Source organism: Sorex araneus, chromosome 1 (genome assembly GCF_027595985.1).
Source record: "Sorex araneus isolate mSorAra2 chromosome 1, mSorAra2.pri, whole genome shotgun sequence".
Taxonomy (NCBI): domain Eukaryota; kingdom Metazoa; phylum Chordata; class Mammalia; order Eulipotyphla; family Soricidae; genus Sorex; species Sorex araneus.
In genome coordinates this window covers 334,622,627-334,647,078 of record NC_073302.1, presented here as the reverse complement: position 1 = coordinate 334,647,078, position 24,452 = coordinate 334,622,627, and the positions used below count along the sequence as shown (strand labels likewise).

Below are 24,452 nucleotides of genomic sequence, written 5' to 3'. Positions count from 1 at the left end.
TGCAGTAAAAGCATAAACATTGAAATATTATGACATGATTACCTCAATTTAATTAATTGATCTGGAACACATCACTCCTGGTGCTCAGAAGACCATATGTGATGTCGAGGATCCAATCAGAGTTGACCACTTGCAATGCAAGTATCTTAACCCTTTTAACCTTTAAGTTACCCTCAGGCCCTCAATTTTATATATTTTAACTTTCTTTTTGTGAATGCGAACAAGCCCAACACTTCTATTCTGCTTTCAGTATCACATTCCTTCTTATATGTATGAGAATTCATACAAAACAGTGAATTCTGGTTTGCAAAGGAGAATTTAGTCTTTTTCTACATCAAACAAAAACATTTTTCTTGAACTCACTCTGCAGTTCTTTCTGGATGCTCGAGTCAGTAACTTCAAAGTCTTAACTTAGAAGTTTGCTAAGGAGATGGAATTAGGAGGGGAAGAGACATTGGGTTGTGAGTGGAAGGATGCTGTCTCTGGTGTTGGATTTGGGTTGGAACAACGGGTGCTATCAATCTTGCTATCAATAGTTTTGTAAATCATGGAGTCTAAATAGAAAGAGAAGAATCAAGGAAGGAAGGGATGAAGGAAAGAAAGAAGGAAGGAAGGAAGGAAGGAAGGAAGGAAGGAAGGAAGGAAGGAAGGAAGGAAGGAAGGAAGGAAGGAAGGAAGGAAGGGAGGGAGGGAGGGAGGGAGGGAGGGAGGGAGGGAGGGAGGGAGGGAGGGTAGAAGGGAGGGAGGGAGGGAGGGAAGGAGGGAGTGACCAGTGAAGAGATGGGGGAGTCTTGAATAGTCATGTTAAAATCACTGTTGGTTCTTACCCATCAGAGTTGATCAATTGCAAATCTTATTGGATCCAGTATAAACTATATAGAGAGTCCAAGCTTCCATTATTTTTATTGAGGTTTTTCTGGTCACTTCTCAGCCTATCAAAGTAGGTTCTTACTGGGTATCCCTGATTTATGCTTTACCTCTGTTCAGTTTCCCCAATCTCCTGCCAGAGACAGCAATAGTGACAGAGAGCATGAAGTATACATTCTATTCCACACAGAGGTAAGAGGGATAGAGAGTGGAAAGGTAAATAAAGACACTTCATATTAATTAGATAAACCAAGATGAGAAGAAATACAATGGAATTCCTACAAGGAAGGAGATGACAGAAAATATAAGGGCTCCTTTTGGGGAATTCTTTTTCTAGAAGTTCATTAAGATATATTTACCTTATCATGGCCTTTGGGAAGCTTAGAATCACACTTTGTTTAGAGTCACACTCTGGAGTGCTCAAAGGTTATTCCTGGCAGTGATGTAGGTACAATATTGTACTAGGCGACTGATTGAACTTGAGGCTTCTGCAGCAAACCATGCACTTCAATCTTTTGAGTCACCTCACTAGCTTAAATTCATTCATATAGCATATGTAATTCAGAGTTTTTAAGTCTAAAGTTTTGCAAAATTTTAGATTTTGTTTATTTTCCCCATAGAAATTCCATACATGTTAACTGTTATTCCTCATTCCCATTCTTCCTTACCTTAATTCCAGACCAATCTATGTTGTCTATGATTCACCTCTTCTGGATATATCGTATATGATCTTTCATGACTGACTTGTTTTACTTAGCATAATGTTTTCAAAGTTTACCCCATTGTGTCATCTGTTGGTATTTGTCCTTTTATTCCATTGTATGACAACATTCTGATTAACAAATTTAATGCTTCTCAACCATTTTCTGACCATGGCCCATTTTTTTAATTTGTTTCCTTCCTATGACCCCTCGACCCCCCGTCCTACTGGTTGGCCCCTTGTTTTATGTTGTAGGCTTCTCCATGTTTGCTATGTGCCCCATGGAGTATTTTGGAGGCCCACACAGAGGCCCTGTGACTTACATTTGAGAAACACTGTTGATGGACATTTGGCTTGTTTCTATTTCTTGGCAATTTTGAGTAATTTGAAATTGAAATAAAAAAATTGAAAATTTTTAATTGAAAAATTAATTTACAGATTTTGGGTGGACATATCTTTTCAATTCTCTGTGTGAGTGAAGTAACTTGGCCATATTCAATGTTTAACTTATTGGGAAAGCTCCTAATATATTCTCAATAGCTGTGATATTTTACATATATTCTACACCAGCAATGTATGAAGATTTTCACTTCTCCACATTCTCACATTTGCTTTTATAAAAAATGTTTACTGTAGCCTTCCTAGTGGCCAGAAAGTAGTATCTTTTTGTAGTTTTGGTTGTTACTTTTCTGTTGGCAAAATGATGCCTTATCATTTGCATCTTAGCCATTTCTAGATTTTGTTTGGGTAAAAGGTATACAGAGCAGATATTTTGTATAGTTTTAAATTGGTCTACTTATTTTATAAGTATTTTATGTATTCTAAATTCCACACCCTACATGACTCACAAATATTTTATCTCATTTTCAGTTGTCTTTTCACTTTATTTTTAAATTTTATTTTTATAAGTTGTTCACAATAATTTATTGCATTTAATATTCAAACACCAATCCCAATCCCACCACCGCGCACCTTCCCATCACCATAAGAGCAAAGTGTGTAAAGATTGTTACGTTTCATCCTGGAGCCATTTAAGCCCCTATAGAAGAGATTACAAGCATGCATGTTAAACCCAAACAAATGTGTGCTACTTTCAGTTTATCAGTGGGCTAGAGTATGAAAGGTCTTGCAGCTGTAAATGTGGCTGCACACTTCAGGAATTCTAAAATTTAGAATATGATCATAGAGCAGATGTCACCCCCTTCCAGGAACTTTATTTCAGAGTCTCTGGATCTTGGCCGTTAATGAGATTATATGGCGCCAGGGGCAGTTTTTAGGTGTGACTGCCAAACCCCTGAATAACTAGGGAGCTGAGGAGAGGAGGCCCAGTTCTGCTACTGGTGAGCCCGGAGATCTCAGTCACGGTTCCCTATACCTGTTTTTTTTCTGCAGATTTTCTCGTGGATGAGCCTCATCAGGGCCTATGGACAGTGGCCTTGAGCATGGCTGTGTGGTTGGGTTCTGGAGGTTTTCGGCTACCTGAGTTCTGCTGGGATGGGGAGGGAAACTCATCCCGCCTTCCTCCGAGTTTCTTCGGTGAAGACAGCCTAGCATGGGGTCGGGATGTCTCACTTTCTTTTTAAAGGTATTTATTTTAGAATATTTTGGGGTTTTTTTGGGGGGGGGCGGGGGCTGGAGCGATAGTACAGCGGGTAGGGCGTTTGCCTTGCACGCGGCTGACCCAGGTTTAATCCCCAGCATCCCATATAGTCCCCCAGGCACCGCCAGGAGTAATTCCTGAGTGAAGAACCAGGAGTAACCCCTGAGCATTGCCAGGTGTGACCCAAAAAGCAGAAATATATATATTGTTTGTTTATTTTTTATACTCATGCTGGCAATGAGCATTTCTCTACTTTTGCTCCCACTTCTCACACTCTACACCTTTGGTTAAACTCATTTTTGTTGTCAATATCCTCTGTTTTATTTTTGTTTTGTTTTGGATTTTGACTTGTTTTGTTTCCTTATGTTGTACATATTAGATGAATGATCCAATATCGATCTTTCTCCTCACTTATTTTTCTTTGAACTTTTAGGGCATACATAATCCTAATGGTTAATGATACTCAAAAGTATGATTGCTGGATCGTTTGGTACTTCAAACTTTAGTTTTCGTTTTATTTACTTTTGTTTTGGGGACCACAATCAGAAATACCTGGTAACTCTGGCTCAGTGGTGCTGGGAAGAACATGCATTGCATAGAATCAAACCCTGGGCCTCACAAAGACAAGAGAAGTGATGGACCATTAATTCTTAACCTCTATTTTAAAGAGGTTTTTTTTTTTTTTGAGGAAGCTTTATATGAATTCCAAGATTGGTTGTATAAAGTTTTCATTTCCACCAATAGTGTATGAAGATTTCTTTCCTCCACACTTTCATTAAAAATTGTTGCTAGCCTTTTTTGATTCAAGTCATTTCACAGGTGTAAGATGACATCTCATTGTGCTTTTGATTTTTACTTACCTAGTAATTATTAATGACAAGGATTTTTCCTATTTGTCTACAAACCAGCAATATGTCCTTTTTGAAGAAGTGTCTCTTTAAGTATTCTGCTTATTTGTTTTTATTCTATTGGCAAAGATAACAAAAGCAAAAATAAACAAATGGGACAATATCAAATTTAAAAGTTTTTACATGGAACCATAGAGTATAAAACTTTAGGCACCTGCCTCGTGTACAGCCAACACTGGTTAGATTCCAGCACTGCATATGGCCACTAAGCAACAGCAGGAAATATCCCTGAGTAGAGATCCAGGAGTGTGTTGAGCACAGCCTGATGTGGCCCGACATTTTCCCATGACCCCCAGTAGGTTTTGCATGGTAGAAGAACTTGAGCCTAAATAAAAAGATGTCCACTAAATGGAAGAAACTATTTTCACATGATACATAAGAAAAAGGGTTAATATCCAAAATATATAAAGCATTTACAAAGTTCAGCAATTTAAAAATCTAATAACCCCATTTAAAAGGGGGGAGAGATGAACAGATACTTCCACAAAGAGCCAATAATTTTATGAAAAAGTGTTCATCCTCACTTAGTATCAGGGAAAGGAAAGTTAAAATAAAAATGAGATATCATCTCACACCTCTGAGAACAGCCTGGATCTAAAAGGCCAGAAACAACATGTGTTGGTAGGGGTCTGAGGCAAAAAAGAAACTCTCATTCACTGTTTGATTTTGTTTGGTTCAGTCTTTATAGAAAACAATATGGAGATTTCTCCAAAAAGTGAGACTAGAACTCCCAGATGACCCAGTGATTACACTTCTTGGCACTAGCACCCAAATACAAAAACACTAATCCAAAAAAGATACATACACACCTACAATTACTGCAGCACTTAGTATAATAGTCAGGATAAGAAAACAACCCACCCAAACGTGTCCAACCACAGATGAGTAGATGAAGAAGTGTGGCACGTATACAAATACTACAGCTGTATGAAAAGAGGCAACTTGGATGGAACTGAAAGGATCATCTTTATCGGAAAAAAGCCAGAGAGACAAATGTTGAATTATTCATCCATAATCTATTAGAGAGGGAAAAAACAAGGGAATAGACAGTATTAATTTATTTAACATAAAAAAGTCTTGATCCTGGACTACAGAACTGAGAATATGAAACTGAGGGGATGGGGAAGTAGTGAGTCAGAGAATGATGAGGTGGGCTGGAAGCGACAAAAGGACATTATTTTTGTCAAGAGGTTCTTCGGTACTTTAGTAATAGTGGGGTGAGGTAACTGTGTATATCAAAACCATAACACTATTATAACTGTTTTAGCTAAATTATTAAAATGCGATTAATAGTCTCATTTTCATTGGGCTATTTTTTTTGTTGTAATGACATTTTATGAGTTCTTTATCTACTTGGAATATTAAATATTTATCATAGTATGAAATGGATTCAGTAAGCTGTGTTTTCTGTTTTATCTTCTTTAGCTTTACAGACCACGTTGATTTAGAGCATAAGGATGTGGTTCAGTTGGTAGAACACTTGCTTTGCAGTCATGAGACAGAGAGTTTGATTCTTAGTGACCCTACATATTTAGCATAATTCCAGGAGCACAGTCAACCAAATGTGTGATCCCCAGAGTTCCCCATTCAAGTGTGTATGAGCACACCAACTCATGAGCCTTCATGAGCACTATAGCTAAGAATGTAGGCACTGCAACCAAATATGCAATCCTTAGTGAGCACTGCAATCAAACTGTTAAAAAAGTACAAATCAAGTGTGCAGCTCACGGTGAGCATCTTGACTAAAGTATACAGGCATTAGAACCAACTCTGTAACCCCAGGGAGGACCATAACCAAGTATGTGAGCACCTTTTTTCAAATGTATGGGATTCAAACATATTTTTGCTACAAAAAACAACAACAAATAAAGGGAAGAAAAGAGCATTAGACCAGAGTTTTTTTTTTTTTTTATTGTAGACCTGGTTTATTTTTGCTGTCATTTTTCTTTTCATTGGGGTCAAGTCCTTAGAGACAGCTCTAACGCTGATCTCATGGGACATATCACCCATCATCTTCCATGTATTTTATGACTTTAGGTCTTATATCCAGATCTTGAATCTATTTTGAAGTGTGTGTGTGTGTATGTGTAGCTTTAGAGACAGAATTAGTATGGGGACTTGAGAGACATTACAGGAAATGAAACACCTACCTTGCATGCACCTGTAGTAGTCAACACCCTTCTTCAAAGCCCCAGCACTGCATATGATCTCCTGAGCACCACCAGGAGTCATTCCTGAGCACAGAGCCAGGATAGCCCATGAGCACTTCTGGGTGTGGCCTCAACCTTCTCCCCCAAAAGAGTAATTTTGTTTCATTATTTTGTGTGGTTGTCCAGTTTTTCAGATTGTGAAAATATTTTTCATTATCTGTTGTACTTCCAGCTCTCTGTCATAGGTTAAGTCCTGAAGAACTTACTTCTGGGGTCTCTATTCTATTCTTTTTGGATGGAGAGCACAGCTGGAGTAACTAGTAGCCCTCCCCCATTTTTCCTTTTTACAAGACTGATTTAGCTAGTTGAGGTATTCTATGGTGATATACAAATTTTACTATTTTTCAATTCAATATAGTATTGAAAATACTTGACATAGCAATTAGGCAAGAAAGAGTATTAAGAGCATTCAGATAGGAAAAGAGAAAGTCAAACTCACTTTATGAAGATGATATGATACTACTAAAAAGCCCTAGAGACTCCACAAAGAAGCTTTTAGAAACAATAGGCTTGTACAGTAAAGTATCAAGCTACAAAATAAACATGTAGAAATCCATGACGTTTCTTTATGCAATAAGAAGAGAAACTAAAAAAAATCTTATTCATAATTATACCCCAGAAAATCAAGTATCTAGGAATCGTCTTTAAAAAGAAGTGAAAGACCTATACAAAGGAAACTGTAAAACACTACTAAAAAATAAGAGAACACAAAGAAAGGGAAACACACACATGCTATCTATGGATTGGGAGGATTAACATTGTCAAATGGCAATATTGCCCAAAGCATTATACAGATTTATTGCTGTCCCTGTAAAAGCACCCCTGACATTTTTTCAGAGAGATATATAAAATGAAATTTGTACTTGTTACTGAAATCTCTAGGCTCACACGGAGTCAGGGATGGGTTACTTCCTCCCATCTCCTTGTGCTTCTGGTAGCCTGGAAGTCACACCTATGAACTGCCTCTGGCACCATCTAAGTTCATTAATGGTCATGATCCAGAGACGCAGAAATAAAGCTTTTGGAAGAGAGCAACATGCCACAGCGTTGCCTCTGACCCCAAAATATCCATCCAGTTTTTAAAAAAATTAAATTAAATTAACCTCTTTGTATAGCCATATTTTAGATTTTAAAGTCCCTGGAGTGTGCAGCTGCATTTGTGTCTGCAAAACATTTTCTATGTTAGTAATCTTTTATACAAGGGCTTACTGAATGCACGGGGAGATACAACAATCTTCACACACTTTCCTCTAAGGAAAGATTTTTGGTCACCTTTAGAGGATTATTCATATCAGGCAATACAAAATAAATTATTTAGGCCCTGCTTTGGGGGCAGGGTTTTGGGGTCGAGGTGGAAACATTCAAAAAATGGTGGTGAGTAGGTGTAATGGTGGTGAGATTGGTGTTGGAATATTAAATGTAATAAATTATTGTGAACAACTTTATAAAAATAAAATAATTTTTTTAAAAAGAAACAACCAAAAATGAAAGGAATTTGTGTGGAAATAGTAAATTCCCATGAATAGCCAAAGCAAGGAATCCTAGGAAAAAAGAAGATGGGAAACTTCACTTTCTCCAACTTCAAACTGTATTACAAAACTGCAGCAATTAAAACAGAGGGGTATTAGAACAAGAACAGATGATCAGATCAATTGAATAAAATTTATTTTTTTCTTTTTTGGGGGGTTGGTTCACACTTAAGTCTTTCAGGGTTTACTCCCAATTCTACACTCAGTAATTACTCCTGGCAGACTCTGGGGATCATATGGGATGCCAGGGATCAAAACTGGTGGACCATATGCAAGGCAAATATGTAACCTGCTATACTATTGCTCCAGACCCTGATCAGTGGGAAAGAATTGAAATCTGAGAGTTATACCCACAGTTATGTGGACAGTTGATCTTTAGGAGAGGAGCAAAAAGTTTGATGTCAAGGAAGAAAAACCTCTTCAATAAGTGATGGTGGGAAAACTGGTCAATGACATGCAAAAAAATTTAATTCAGACCCCTTTCTAATACCACCATGTTAGAAAGTGAGATCAGTGTACAAAAGTCAAATCATAAATGTCAAATTAACTAAATGTGGATTAAATACCTCAATATCAGATCAGAATTCATAAGTTATGTTGAGGAAAACAAAGATCGAACATTCCAAGACATTGAAGCTAAAAGTATCTTCACTGATTCAATGCCATTGACCAAGCAAACAGAGCAAACAGTAGTAAAGATAAACAAATGGGATTACACTAAAAAGATGACCAGAATCAAAAGAAACCCCAGACTGGGAGAAAATATTTGCTCAAAATTTATCTGACCAAAAGCTAATATAATATCTAAGATATACAAAGCACTGTAGTACTTTACAAGAAAAACAAACAAAAAACCTCCAAACCCATTAAAAATGGGGTGAAGAGATAAACAGAAAGTTCCTCAACGATGAAATACAAATGGCCAAAAGCTCTATGAATAAATGTTCTTCATCATTAATCATCAGGGAAATGCAAATAAAAACAATAATTAAATATCATCTCACACCAGAAAATTGAAAAAATAATCATTACTGGCATGAATGTGGCAACAAGAGGACTTTTATTCACTGTTGGTGGGATGTCTATTGGTCCAACCAGTTTGGAAAACTATAGACACCTCTCAAACACTAGGAATTGAGCTTCCATATAACCCACCAATTATACTTCTTGACATCTATCCAAAAGGCCCCAAAACACTATTTAGAAAAGATACTTGACTCCTATATTCATTGCAGCACTATTCACAATAGCCAAAATATAGAAACTATTCCAAGTGTCCAAGAACAGATGGCTGGACAAAAAAACATGGTACCTGTGCACAATAGAATACCACTGGGCTGTAAGAATAAAATGAAATCAGACAATTGGCTGCTGTGGGGAAGGATCTGGAGAGTGTCATGTTGTGCAAAGTAAGTCAAAAGGAGAGGGACAACAGAGAATAATCTCTCTCATGTTGGCTATAACAAAAACATAGCAAAAAAGAAAAACATGGCAAAAAGCAATAGCAACTGAGAACTGGTCTTTAGCAGAATACAGATTACAGGGTCAAGGGGGACTTGGATAGGGAAGGGGACACTGAGACAACAATGGAGGAAGGTGTGGTGCTGGAATGTGTCAGACATAAACCCGTAGCAGTAGCAGCACTGTAAGTCACAGTACCTTAACAACAAATGGTCCTGTAATAGAGACAGATGGGAACCCTCATGACACTTAAGCTAAAGGCATCTTCAAAGATGAAACACCACTGACCAAGAAAGTGAAAGCAAAGGTAAACAAATAGGACTACATCAAACTAAGAAGCTTCTGCACCTCAAAAGAAACAGTGACCAAGATACAAAGATAGCCCACAGCACTGGTAGAACTCTAGAAGGAAAAAAAAACATCCAATCCCATCAAAAAATGAGAGAAGAAATGAACAAAAGCTTCCTCAAAGAACAAATACAAATGGCCAAAGGACACATGAAAAGATGCTCTACATCACTAATCATTAGTGAAATGCAAATAAAAAGAACAATTTTTTATTTTCTTTTACTTTCTATGTACTATCTCACACCACAGAGACTAGTACACATCAAAAAGAATAACCACCAATGCTGGCGTGGATACGTGGAGAAAGGAACTCTCTTTCTTAATTGGTGGGAATGCCAACTGGTCCAGACTTTCAACTTCCGTATGACCCAGCAATATCACTTCTGAGAATATACCCTTGGGGTCCAAAAGTACAATGCCATCTGCACATTATGTTCATTGCAACACTATTCACAATAGCCATAATCTGGAAACAACTCGAGTTCCCAAGAAGAGATGACTGGTTAAAGAAATTATGGTACATCTACATAATGGAACACTACACAGCTGTTAGGAAAAAGTTGAAGCTAATGAAATTCACTTACTAATGCATGGACATGGAGAGTATCAGGCTGAGTGAAAAAAGTCAGAAGGAGAAGAACAGACATAGAATGATTGCACTCATTTGTGTGATATAAAAAATAACATAATATTAGACTAGTACCCAAGGACAGTAGAAACAAGGATCAGGAGAATTGGTTCCAAGGTTGGAAGCCTGCTTCAAGTGCTGGGGGAGATGGCAGTTGGAATAGAGAAGGGACCACTATGACAAAGATAGATGGAAATGATCACTCTGGCTAAGAACTGAATGCTGAAAATATGTAAAGGAATGAACATGATAATCTTTCAGTATCTGTATTGCAAACTCCAAAAGGAAGAGAGAGAGAAAGAGAGAGTGAGAAAGCGAGAATAAAAGTGCCTGTCTGCCATAGAGACAGGTGGGAGTGGGATGGTGGGAGGGAAACTGAGGACATTGGCGGTGGGAAATGTACACTTGTGGAGGGATGGGTGTTGAAATTTTGTATGACTGAAACCCCACCATGAATAGCGCTGTAACTGGGTATCTAACAGTGATTCAATACAAATAAAATAAAATAAAAACAGATACCACTATTGTTTTTTCTCTGTAAAAAAAAGAATGAAAGAAAATAAAAAGCCTAACTTTTAATCCTAAAACAAAACAAAACAACAACAAAAACAAAGACAGCCCACAGAATGGGAAAAATTGTTTATCCAATACCCATCTGATAAGTGGTTAATATCCAACATATATAAAATACTGTAGAACTTTACAGAAAAAAATTCAACCCCATCAAAAAATGGGGAGAATAAATGAACAGAAATTTCCTCAAAGAAATACAAATGGGGGCTGGAGCAATAGCACAGCGGGTAGGGCGTTTGCCTTGCACGCAGCCGACCCGGGTTTGATTTCCAGCATCCGATATAGTTCCCTGAGCACTGCCAGGACTAATTCATGAGATGCAGAGCCAGGAGTAACCCCTAAGCATCGTGAGCTGTGACCCAAAAAGCAAAAAAAATTTAAAAAGCAAAACAAAAAAGAAATACAAATGGCTAAAAGGCACATGGAAAAATGCTCTACATCGCTGATCATCAGGGTGATGCAAATCAAAACAATGAGATATCACCTCATATCACAGAGACTGGCACACATCCATAAGAACAAGAACAACCAGTACTAGCATGGATGAGGAGAGAAATGAACACTCATTCGTTGTTGGTGGGGCCTTTTTGAAAAACAATATGGGTATTCCTCAAAAAACAAACAAACTAGAAATTGAGCTTCTTTATGACCCAGCAATATCACTTCGAGGAATATACCCTGGGGACCCCAAATCACATCAGAAACATAGAAGTGCCATCTGTACTTCTACGTCCATTGCAGCACTATTCACAACAGTCAGAATCTGGAAGCAAACTGAGTGCCCAAGAACAGACTACTGGATAAAGAAATTATGGTATATCTGAACAACGGAATTCTATGCAGCCACCAGGAAGAATGAAGTCTTGAAATTTGTTTATACATGGGTAGACATGAAAAGTATCATACTGAGTGAAAAGAATCAGAAGGAGAGGAACAGACATAAAGTAATCACATTCATTTGTGGATATAAAAAAATTGTATCAGTCTATTACCCAAGGGCAATGGAAATGACGGCCAGGAGGACTGGCCCATGGTTGGAAGTTTGTCACAAGTGGTGGGAGGGGGGAAAAGGCAGTTAGGATAGAGAAAGGATCACTATGATAATGACAGTTGGAAATGATCACTCTGGACAATAACCGAGTGCTAAAAGTGGGTAAAGGGATATACATGATAACTCGTACTGCAAACCATAATGATCAAAAGGAAAGAGTGAGACAGAAAAAAAGTATCTGAGACAGAGGCAGACTGGGGGGTGGGGGGTGGCAGGAGGGAAACTGAGGATATTGGTGGTGAGAAATATACACTGATGAAGAGATGGGTGTTGGAATATCGTATGACTGAAATCCAATTTGGGCAACTTAGTAACTGTATATCTCATGGTGATTTAATTAAAAAGAAATAGAGACAGATGGGGGTGGGGGGAGTGGGAGAGAAAACTGGGGATGCTGATGTAAGAAAGGAACAGACACTGGTGATGGGGTTGGTGATAGAACATTGTAGACATAAAACTTAATCATGAACAATGTTGACAATCATGGTGCCTTTAAAGAAATGTTTAATAAAATAAACTATTGTATTTTGTTCTGTTCCACAAAACTATTATTGGTATTTTTAATACAGATTTCACTGGATCTGTACATGTTTTTGGCAAGATTATTAATAATTAAATCAACCAATTAAAATTGATTAAATTAATTTTATTAATTATCTAAATAATTAATAAAATTAATTTTATTAATAACATTGTTGGTTTTTATTAATTTTATTAATGTTAATAAAGTTGATAACATTAACTTTTATTAAAGTCAAGTTAATAAAGTTGACTTTATTAACTCTCCCCTTCCATAAATATGGACTCCCAGTTTAGTATCTTGTTTTACATCTTTGGTTGACACACCTAGAAATTCTCTGGGGCATGGGGCTACACTCAATGACACTTGGTATGATTCTTCAGCCTGAGAATGTAGTGCTTTAGTTTCATGTGATGATTTTCAGGGGAGGGCGATGTGTGTCAGGGATTGAACCCAGGCCATCACACTTGTTCCGTCTATTCTACCATGAGTCAGACCCTTAACTCCTCTATATCTTTAACAATGTCTTACAGTTTTTATTGTATAGATCTTTCACCTTCTCTGTTAAATTTTTTATAAGGTATTTAATTCTTCAGGGAGGAGGGCAAGGAGAAGTTGGGTCAGACCCAGCTGTGTTCAATGCTTAGCCCTGACTATGTTTAAGAATCACCCTGTTGGAGCTCAAGGGGGACCACAGGCAATGCCATGACTTCCAACCAGGGTCGGCCCTGTGTGAGGCCATGTGTCGATCTCTGGCCTGGTATTTAATTCTTTTCAATGAAAGTGTAAAGCAATTGCTTTCTAATTTTTTTCTTCTCGTGATGCATATATGAAAGCAACCAATTTTACTGATTTTGTAACTGATACACATTTTAAAAATATTTATTTATTTTGGATTTGGGGCCATATTTTGTTTGTTTGCTCAAGCTTTATTCCTGGATCTGTGCTCAGGGATCATTGGGGGACCATATGTGGTGCCAAGGGAACAAACCCAGGTGAAGGCAAGCACCCTACCTGCTGTACTATCACTCCAGCCTTGGGTTCCTTTTATTTCTCACTCTACGACTACTGATGCTTAATTAAATAGACATGGTCAAAAATAAAACTTGTTCTGTTTCTGCTTTTATTAAAAGTTTTAATGAGGGGCTGGAGTGATAGCACAGCGGGTAGGGCGTTGCACGCAGCCAACCCGGGTTTGATTCCCAGCATCCCATACGGTCCCCTGAGCACTACCAGGAGTAATTCCTGAGTGCATGATCCAGGAGTAACCCCTGTGCACTGCCGGGTATGACCCAAAAAGAAAAAAATGTTTTAATGATAGGAGCTGGAAATGTGGCTCAAGGAGCACATTGCTTGCATGTGAGGCCCTGGGTTTGATTCCCAGCACTGCGTGGCCCCCTGTGGGTACAGTGAGGAGTGGTCCCTAAGCACTGGGTGTGGTCCAACTCCTGCAAATAATGAAAAAAGTCTTATCATACATGGATGCTAGATCTTATAAAATGCTCTCTGCATCCATTGATATGATTTTCCCCCTTCTTTTTGTTGATAAACTTTTCCCCCTTTCTTTTGCTGTTCCTATTATATTAACTGATTTGTTTATGCTGAACCATCTTGCATCTCTGGGAAAAATTCTACTTGATCATGATGTATGATCCTTTCAATGTATTTGTTGAGACTTTTAGTGTATTGGGGTTTTTTTTGTTGTTGTTTTGGGGTCATAGGGCCACAGAGAATCACCCAGGCTACCTCCAGTGGTGCTCAAACCCAGGCCTCCCAAGTGTAAAGTATGTTGGGCTGGAGCAATAGCACAGCGGGTAGGGCATTTGTCTTGCATGCAGCCGGCCTGGGTTCGATGCCAAGTGTAAAGTATGTTCTCAGTGCATTATGTGAACTCTCTGACCCCCTTTTTATTATTTTTTAAGTCTATATATTTTTTATTGGAACACAGTGAGATACAATTACGAAGTTGTTCAGGATTGGATTTCAGTCTTAAAATGTTCCAACACCCATGCTTTCACCAGTGTACATTTCCCACCACCAATGTCCCCAGTTTCCCTCTGGCATCTCTTTCCTAGGAAAATACAGGAGGATATGAGAGAAACAGTGGAACAGACAGCCAATAAAACACAGGAGGAAATGAGAGCAGAACTAAGAAAACTACAAGCAGAAGAGTCATTAGTATTACATTCTGACCCCCTTTTAATATATTGTTGAATCCAATTTGCTATTTTATTCATTTTTATCTATGTTTATCAAAGATGAATTTTTATATGCTGTCCTCATGTTTTTTTTATTTTTAAATTTTATTTTCATAAAGTTGTTCACAATAATTGATTACATTCAATATTTCAACACCAATCCCATCGCATTACACCATACCACCACTATTATTTCAAAATGTCCCACCACCACTCAAGCCTGCCCCACAGACAGATGCAAGATAATTTAATTTGTGTTGCTTGTTATAAATAGTATAAGATGTCTTTAAGGGTCTATCTCACAGTGATTCAATAAAAAAAGCAAAATAAAACAATAATATAATTATAAATGGCATCTGAAAGCAGTTCGTGGGCGTGACAGCCAGGACCCCAGAAAGGCCGGGAGATGGGAAGGCATGGCCCAGTCCCAGTCTCAACCCTTAAGCCTGGCATTTTCAATCACTGGTCCCGCATACCTGTTTTTTTCCAGCGAATTTATTCTCTTGTGTGGGAAAGATGAGGAAGGAGAGGCTGCTAAAATCTCAGGGCTGAGCGTAATAGAGGTGTTATTGGTGCCCGCTCAAGTAAATCGACAAACAACAGGATGACAGTGATACAGTGACAGTGGGACCCCAGGCCATTTAAGTACATTAATGGCCATGATCCAGAGAGTCACAAATGAATCTTGGAACTGAGCAGCTCGCTGCAGGGGTGGCTCCAGATCATGCACCAGGCTGATTTCACCGGGGCACCTCAGATGGGAGGCATCCTCTCTCTGCCTGCACCAGATGGACCCCGGCAGCCCCACGCCTCATGTTTTTTGGTGTCAGGACAACATAGGCCTAATAAAATGTTTGAAATAATTCTCTCTTCAATTTTCTGAAACACTTTGAAAGGAATAGGCATAAATTCTTTGAAGTTCTGGTAAAGTTCACTAGCAAAATCATATGATACTGGACTTTCATTTTGGGGAGTTTTTTTTAATTGCTGCTTCAAGTTTCACATTTGTTATCAGTGTATTCAAGTTTCCTATTTCTTCCAGGTTCATTATTGTTAGGCTGTACTTTTCTAAAAATTTATCCATTTATTCTCTTGACTATCAAATATAGAGGAATATTGTTCTTCACAGGAGGAATGTCTAAGTGGACCATTCTTTTTGGAAGACAACATGGACAGTCCTCACAAAACTAGGATTGAGTTTCCATACGACTCAGAAATTGCATTCCTGGGAATATATCCCAAAGGACCAAAAATAGTTGGAAGTATTAGACTCAAGAGTTACACTGGAGGGTAGAGCCTTTGCCTTGCACGTGGCCGACCTGGGTTCAATCCCCGACATCCCATATGGTCTCCTCAGCACCTCCATGAGTAATTCCTGAGTGCTGAGCCAGGAGTAATCCCTGAGCATCGCTGGGTGTGACCCAAAAAGAAAAAAAAAGAGTTATGCTGGTATTCATAAGCACTGACGAATGGCCAAAGGTATTCCAGAGACCAGGTTGGAGTGTTTCACCTTCAAACCCTGACTCCTAAACTGATGTCTAGTGTGTGGCATCTACCCCTGCTAACACCCATCTGTTCCCACAGTTTTTTGCCATAGATCCCTGCTCCCCAGAATTCTGCTGTTTTCTGGGAAAAGTCTTTATTTCTCATGTCTGGTTGTCTGTGCCTCTTTCACTGATACTAGGTATTGAGCCTCTGATATGAGCAGAAAGTTCCAGAGGAAGTGTTTAAGAGTGGCCATTCCTCTTAAGTGACAGCACCACAGGGGGTTCCAGGGAAAATTATGTAAGTTTTTGCCTTATGTTCTCCATTATCCCTTCTCTAAAGATACTGATCCCCTAGTTACCAGTCTTTTCTCAGGGAATATTATCTGAAATGTTTATTATTTTTAATTGTGGGGAAAAGTATGCCTAATATTTGTACTATTCCTTCATCTTGCTGGAACTTATTACTTTCTTATATTTTTCAATTTAGCCAAAAGCTCAATTTATCAGCTTTCCTCCTTTGGTTGTTTGTACTTTTGCTGTTGTACCTAAGAAACTGTTGCTAAGCAAATAATTCCAATATCAAGGCAATATACTTGTTTCCTTCTAAAACCTTGATAGTTTTAGCTCTTACAGAAAAGATCTTGCAACTGTTTTTTATAAATTAAAAATATTTAAAACCACTGTAAAACACATCTGAAATTTTGCTGTGAGCTTAGTTTTAGTTTGTTCATTTGTTAGGGTTTTTTTGGCCACATCTAGTGGTGCTCGGGGATTCTTTCTGGCTCTGTGCTCAGGAGCGGCCCCGGCAGTGCTCAGCAGATCTATGTGAGTGGGATGCAAGGCAGTGTCTTTACCCCTGTAGAATCTCTTGAGCCCAGTTGGTCATTTTTAGGTGTACAGTTCAGTATATTAAATATTTCACATTATTTTGCATCAAATCTACAGAATTTTCACTTGAGAGCTGAAATGCTGTATTTTATAAATCTCTCATTTTCCCTCTTTCACAGGCCCTGGCAACTGTCATTTTCTGTTTCTATGAATTTCACTAGTTTGACACCTGGAGCAATTGAACTCAGATAGTACTTGTTGTTTTGAACTTGGCATACTTCACTTCACATGAAGACTGTTGATATGTGTCAGACTCCCCTAAATTCTTAAGGCTAAGTAAGATTTCATTTTATGTATAATCCATATTTTGCTCATTCACTGATCTCTTGCTGTACACTCAGATTGTTTCCATCTTTTGTGTGTTTGTGTGTTATTGTGAATAGCATTGCTAAGAAGATGAGCATGCAATTGTCTCTTCAGGTTGTGTTTTCAATTCTTTAGAATCTATGCCAATGAGAGGATTTACTGGTTTTTCTATTTTTAAATTTTTGAGGAACTTCTTTCTAGTACTGTTTCTCATTGTGACCACAGCATTTTACATTTTAACCAATTATGCAAAAGAGTTCCAATGCCCTTGCATCTTTTCTACTACTTGCAATTTGTTTCTATTATTTATTATTTATTTGGGGACCACTGCCCCCCCACCCCAGTGTTGCTCAGGTGATCTGGGCCCTTTCTCGTGATTTGCAGCCAACCTAGCAGTGCGGATGTGGTGCTGCCACATGGAAGGCACGTCCCACCCTATCTCTCAGGCTCTGCCAAGGGAGGAGGGGAAGGACCAGGCAGAGGCACTTCTCAGTATCTGTATTGCAAACCATAATGCTCAATAGGAGAGAGGAGAGAGAGAGAGAGAGAGAGAGAGAGAGAGAGAGAGAGAGAGAGAGAGGCAGGTAGGGAGGGAGAGAATGTGCAAGTGCCTGCTGTGGAGACAAGCTGGAGGGAAAGAGGGGTGGAAGGAGTGAAATGGGTGTCATTTGTGGTGGGAAATGTAAACTGGTGAAGAAACTGGTGTAGGAACACTGTATGACTGAAACCTAATCACAAACAGCTTTGTAATACTGTATTTCATGGTGATTCACAGCTAATGGGTGTGAAGTACCGGCTTATTGTGGTTTTGATTTCATTTCCTTGATTAGAAACATTGTGCTTCTTCTATAGACTTATTTGCCATCTATGTATCATCTTTGGGAAAATGGGCATTTAATTTGTTGCCTGTATTTAAAATTTCCCTCTGCCTTCCCTTAATTGCTCTTATTGGCCTTGTGATGATCAGGGAAGCACTTGTGCCCAATTGTGATGCCCACACAATTTACTTCAAGGGTGGTGGTGGGGGATGAGGCTATTCCTGGCTCTGTGCTTAGGAGTGACCCTGGGAGTGCTTAGGGCACACATATGGTGCTGGGGATCAAAGCAGGGTGAGCCATATGCAAGGCGATCATCTCCCCTCCTGTACTCTCTCTCTCTGGTTCTCTCTCTCCCACTCTCTTCTCTCTCTGGCTCTCTCTCACTCTCTCTGGCTCTCTACATGTTTTCAAACTGTGGAGCTTCTCAGCCATAGCATCGAAAGCTGCAGTGCTCAAAGGCTCAGTGTGGTACTCACTGAGGTTGTACATGTGCTCCCCAGAGGTCAAACCCTAAGTTGAGGTTCACAAGAACTCCATTATGAAGCTAAATAAATCATTCATGGTGCCATAATGATTTTAACTGAGGTTTAATTTGGGGTTGTACTTTAAGTTTTAAATGCCAAGTATCTTCTGTACTTCTTTTATTCATAGTTGTTGTTGCATCAAAATGCATCACAATGGTAGCAGGTTTCTTTTTAAAGCTTAGCATTAAATATTCAATATATTTCCCCATTGTAATCTTATGTTACTCAGCCAAGAATCAAAAATTAAAAGCCCAGTTATTTGAAGCTTGGACACACTTCCACCATTAGCCAGGCTGTGCAAAAGTTGGTGGCTTTATTTTCCCTGCCATGTGAGCAGATCCAGGCCCTAGAAAGATAGTGCCAGGTTACTATTGTTTTTGAAAGCAAGCTACAAAAGTGGATGACCATTATAAGCCATATTACAAAATAAGGACAGGGTTAAGGAAGGAATACTTTATTCCCAAAACAATTTCTAAACAGTCCCAGCTCATCAATTTTTCTCAAAATGGTTGAACAAAGGGCAAAATCTCAACAGACTATGTCCTGTCCAGAAGGGAGCCTGCAAATGAGGGCCATGGCTGAGTTTGGTTGTCCCTACCCTTCTCAGTTGGAAACCTGGAAACTTGGGCTGTGAAGGTAGGCTGAAGCTTGTTTAGTAATGAATTCTCTAAGAGCTTTCTTCTAGACACAGACAGCTCAGAGTTTTACTCTCACTTAAGGAATTCTTTTTAAAAGCATCTGGAAAGTTGCTCCTCCACCCCTCAGACAGAAAGGCTCAGAGAAATAAGTCATCAGTACAGCCACTTCCTAAGTTATGACGGAATGCCTGAAGTTTGGAGATGCCATGAAAGTGAGCCAAGGCTGCTGCTATCACCAAGACATGAAAAATCTGATGAGATTGGAACCATATGTCAAATTTCCCGGGAAAGAAACGCTCAGGAATTCGAGCAACATAAAGGCAAGCTCCAGATATGTACAGTAAGGCCATCAGCAGGAACCAGCCCATCTGGCCCACCGTGATGGCTCTGACAATGCCCTCGGCAAAAGTAAAGTGCATTGTGGGCACAAGACTGCTCAAACCGAGTGCCAGGAAGACTGCTGCTCTTGTTGACCTATGTTTAGGGGTGGCAAACCGATCCCACTGGGACACAATGATGGCAAGAGTGCCCAGGACACAGATGATGTAGGTGTAAATGAGCCATAGCTTTGAGGAGCAGTAGAAAGAATAATAGAGCCAGGTGACAACACTCCCCATCGTCAGCAGGGCAATCCCTGAGTAATCCAGTCTGGAAAATGTTTTAAAGACTCTTTCTGAGTAACAAGAGACAGTATGAAAGAGCCAGGAGAAGCTGAGGCAGAGCACTGCACCCAAAAAGAACATCCCTAAAACCAACTTCTCTTGTACAGGGGCCACAAAGTACATATTTGGTCTGAGCATGGTGAAGATTCCCAAAAAGAGAAACAGCACAAAACCAAACAGATGGGTCCAGATGTTGCCAGTTTCTGTGTGGATGCGAAAGATGCTTTTAAAGCAAGCCCAGAAGGAAGGCAGCGGGGGCCTATGGCCGTGGAGCAGGTAGTCATTGTCTTTTAGCCAGTCAGGGAGCATGTCATAAGAGATGACACTCCAGTGTCCCTCCCAGGCTGTGCTTGGGGTGCCATTTGTCTGCTTGCCCTTCTCTTTCAGCAGGGATTCAGTCAGTTTCATATTGTCCATTTCCCTGTGTTGGGCAAGAGCCTCCTTGCATGGTTCCATCACATATATTTCGTGAGAAGACCTCTGGTTGGTTCCTCAATGCTTTGCAGTTTCAGCCTGGGGAAAGGTTGGGTGCATGAGTGTCATGGACAGAGATCTCTGTATGTAATGACAGACACTAACACCAAAGATTTTATCTACTAGTTATGGGCAGCTTGGTGGATTAAAGCTTCCCTATGACCAATTGTTTTGTTATATTATGCTTTAAGAATCATGAAATTTCTTGTCCACTGAGAATAGAATGCTTTCTCTGCAGTAAGTGACACTTTTGTTGATTCAACCCTCAGATGAACTTTCAGAGGTTTTTAAAATTGATTCCCCAAATCCCAACCACTATGTGGGAACACAAAGGTCACTCCTAGAAGAAGTAGCTGCTAGAACCCGGGAACACTAGAGATACTATGAAGAACCTCAGCAATTGGACCATCACAGGTGAACCAGCACTACGAAGAGGGAAAAGCAGTAAATAGATCCTCTTATTACTTCATTGCAGGAAAGACCTAGTCAATAGGCCTGATGACAGTCTATATATTCCCTACCATCTTTTCTAGCTTGTTTTCTAAATCTTTAAGGAAAGATGATGATTAGTATAGTAAGGTACTACTAGTTTTCCTATTGCTCTTTTGAATTTAAAACTGTGTAAATTGAAATTTGCCTTGTCAGTTTTTGTTTGCAACTGGCCAGAAGGTTGTACTCTGGGGGCGTGGTCTTCCGCACTATATGCCACAATATTGGATGAGTCCCGGGGTCCAGTGGCTTCCGTATCTTCAGGATCTTCTGCTCTCTAAGAGCATTTTTAAGTGAGAATTGCTTATATCTCCCCAAATAGCAGTCTTGTTTTCTCAGAAAATTGGAGAAAATGGAGCTCTTGGATCAGAATCTGTTTTTCCCCCATCTGAAGAGAAAATTAAAACATACACAATATTACAAAGAAATGTACAACAAACATACTTACATTCATGACAGATTCCACAGCCATGATTTATTTAATTTATACTCATTAAACTACTATTTGCCTAACCCTCTGATTGATGTTGAATATGACAGTATACCATAATTACATACAAGTACTCCGTTCCCACTGGTTAAGGCCAGTGAGTACTTCATAGGAGATTGGTGTTGTAGTCAATTTCATGAACGCTTTAAACAAGCCAATACAAGCGCTGTTGGGGTGGGTGGAGGCCACTTCTACAGGGTTCTGCCCAGCTTAAAGAAACACGAGTTCGAGGGGAGCGCGGAGGCTGGAGTGATAGAACAGCGGGGAGGGTGTTTGCCTTGCACACAACCAACCCGGGTTCAATTCCCAGCATCCCATATGGTCTCTTGAGCACCGCCAGGAGTAATTCCTGAGCACAGAACCAGGAGTAACCCTTGAGTATTGCCGGGTGTGACCCAAAAAGGAAAAGAAAAAGAAACATGATTTCGAAGTCTTCTGGCATGCTGCCCAAAGATACCTGCAAGACCTGTAGCAGGTCCTGTCCACAGGCATAACTTAGACGTTCCTGTTTGAACAACGCAGACATAACTGTCATAGTTCTGGTTGAAAAGTGCTAGGATGTGAAGGAGAGAAGGGGAGCTGGAATTCATATAATCTCTACATTGATTTTTCTGAAAGTCCTAATCACAAGATTAGTGGCAACTCTCTCACAGATGACAAAGTGTCCTTTGCTCACAGGTTTTCAACAAATTCATATACCTTCATATACCTTCCAGAGCCATTAAAGCTTTAAAAGAAAAGTAGGAACACAATTATTTGAAATCCAGTGAAAACAGTGAAAAGTAGTGCTCAAATATGGTTCCAGCTACCATATGTGATACCACAAGCTATACATTTATACCACAAGCTATGTATTTCATGTTGCTTTTTAAATTAATTTTTTCTTCAAATTAAAAAAAATTAGGCACCACAATTTACAATGTTGTTAATGATAGGGTTTCATGAATAGAATGTTCCAAGACCACACCTTCCACCAGAGTGTAGCCCCCCCTCCCTCACACACACACACACGCACACACACACACACACACACACACAACTCATCCCTAGTAATTGCTTTATTTTTGGCAAAGCATTGTATATCATGGCTGCTTTCTCTTTCTACAAAGTCATTTGTTAAGAATAGCCAAAGCAGGAGCTGGAAAATAGGACAGGGGTTAAAGAGCTTTGTATGTAGACAACCACAGTTAAATCTTCAGCCCTCAATGTAATCCCTTGAGCACCCTCAGGAGTGACCCCTGTGTAGAGAGCTAGGAGTATGTTCTGAGAACCCTGGTTGAGGCTCAAACTCTCCCACTCCCCAATAAAAAGAATAGCCAAAGAAAAGAGTTGCATGTTCACATATGAGCTAGCTTCTAGTAGAAAAATTAAAAGCACTGTGGTTGATTGGAATGTATAGCAAGAAGCACACCATTCTTGATCTCTAACAACTGAAGTCATTTTCTTGAAAAAGCTCTAAACACAATTTTGACATGAGCATTTAAATATAAAAACTACAAAACAATGTTTTTTATTTTAAGTGCATGCCTTGAATGTATAAGACCCTGGGTCTAAATTCTGGCACTGGAAAATAAAATGAAGTAATACCTTTATAATTAAAATGGTATTTTCATTTAATTCTTTTGGTTTTTTAAAAATATTTTTTATTTTTTAATGAATCACCATGAGGTGCAGTTCAGACTTACAAACTTTTATGCTTACATTTCAGTCACACAATAATTGAGTTCCCATCCCTTCCACCAGTGCCTGTTTTCCACCACCAATGTTGCCAGTATCCCTCCCATCCCCCTGATTCCCGCTCCTGTGTCAGGTGCATTCCCTTTTACTCTCTCTCTCCTTTAGGGTGTTATAGTCTGCAATGCAAGTATTGAATGGCCATCATATTTAGTCTATAGTCTACTTTTGTCACGCATCTCCCATCCTGAGCAGACTCTTTAGTTCATGTTCCCTTCTCTATCTGAGCTGCCTTTTCCCCCAGCATGTGAGACTAGCTTCCAAGCTGTGGAGCAAACCTCCTGGTACGTATCATTACTATTCTTGGGTGTTAGTCTCCCATTCTGTTACTTCATATTCCACAAATGAGTGCAGTCTTTCTATGTCAGTCTCTTTCTTTCTGACTCATTTCACTCAACATGATACTTACCATGTTGTTCCACTTATATGCAAATTTCATGACTTCATCTTTTCTTTTTTTATTCTTTTTTTGGGTCACACCTGGTGGTGTACAATGGTTACTCCTGGCTCTGCACTCAGGAATTAGACTTCATCTTTTCTAGCAGCTGCATAGTATTCCATTGTGAATATGTACCGAAGTTTCTTTAACCAGTCATCTATCCTTGGGTACTTGAGTTTTGTCCAGATTTTGGCTATTGTAAACAGTGCAGCAATGAACACACAAGTACAAATGTAATTTCTACTATACTTTTCTGTATCTCTGGGATATATTTCTAGAAGTGATATTGCTGGGTCAAATGGGAGCTCTATTTCTAATTTTTTGAGAGACGTCCATACTGTTTTCTGAAAGGGCTGAGCCAGTTGGCATTCCCACTAGCAGTGAAGGAGAGTTTTCTCCCCACATCCATGCCAACACCAGTTGCTTTTGTTCTTTTGGATGTGAGCCAGTCTCAGTGGTGTGAGATGATATCTCATTGTTGTTTTGATCTACATCTCCCTGATATAGTGATGAAGACCATTTTTATGTGCCTTTTGGCCATTTGGATTTATTGTTTGAGAAAGTTTCTGTTCATTTCATTGCCACATTTTCTTTCTTTCTTTTTTTTTAATTGAATCACCGTGAGAACAGTTACAAAGCTTTCAGATTTAAGTTTCAGTCATACAGTGATAAAACACCCATCCCTTCACCAGTATACATGTTTCACCACCAAGACCCCCCATATGTTCCCCCATCTCGCACCCCCACTCTGCCTGTGTGGCAGATGATTTTCACTTTACTCTCTCTTTACTTTGATTACATTCAATTTTTCAGCAGAAGACCAACTTTTATTATTTAAAATTTTCCCCCAACAATCAGACCTGCTGAAAAGTCATCATTAGATAATTTGTTTTCTATTGCTGATAATGAA

The 24,452-nt window shown here is 39.2% G+C and overlaps 1 protein-coding gene and 1 pseudogene across 1 annotated transcript; both read right to left on the bottom strand.

Annotated features, from left to right (window-relative positions):
* Positions 1–253: 253 nt before the first annotated feature.
* Positions 254–349, bottom strand: LOC129400994 (small nucleolar RNA SNORA40; annotated as a pseudogene).
* Positions 350–19,391: 19,042 nt separating this feature from the next.
* On the bottom strand, positions 19,392–20,372 carry LOC101541166 (adiponectin receptor protein 1-like). Its single transcript, XM_055128308.1, has one exon. It carries the CDS (start codon positions 20,370–20,372, stop codon positions 19,392–19,394), a length of 981 nt encoding a protein of 326 aa, XP_054984283.1.
* Between the last annotated feature and the right edge of the window lie 4,080 nt (positions 20,373–24,452).

Coding starts and splice junctions, on each gene's coding strand:
- LOC101541166 (XM_055128308.1), bottom strand. CDS start 20,372: ATGGAACCATGCAAGGAGGCTCTTGCCCAACACAGGGAAATGGACAAT.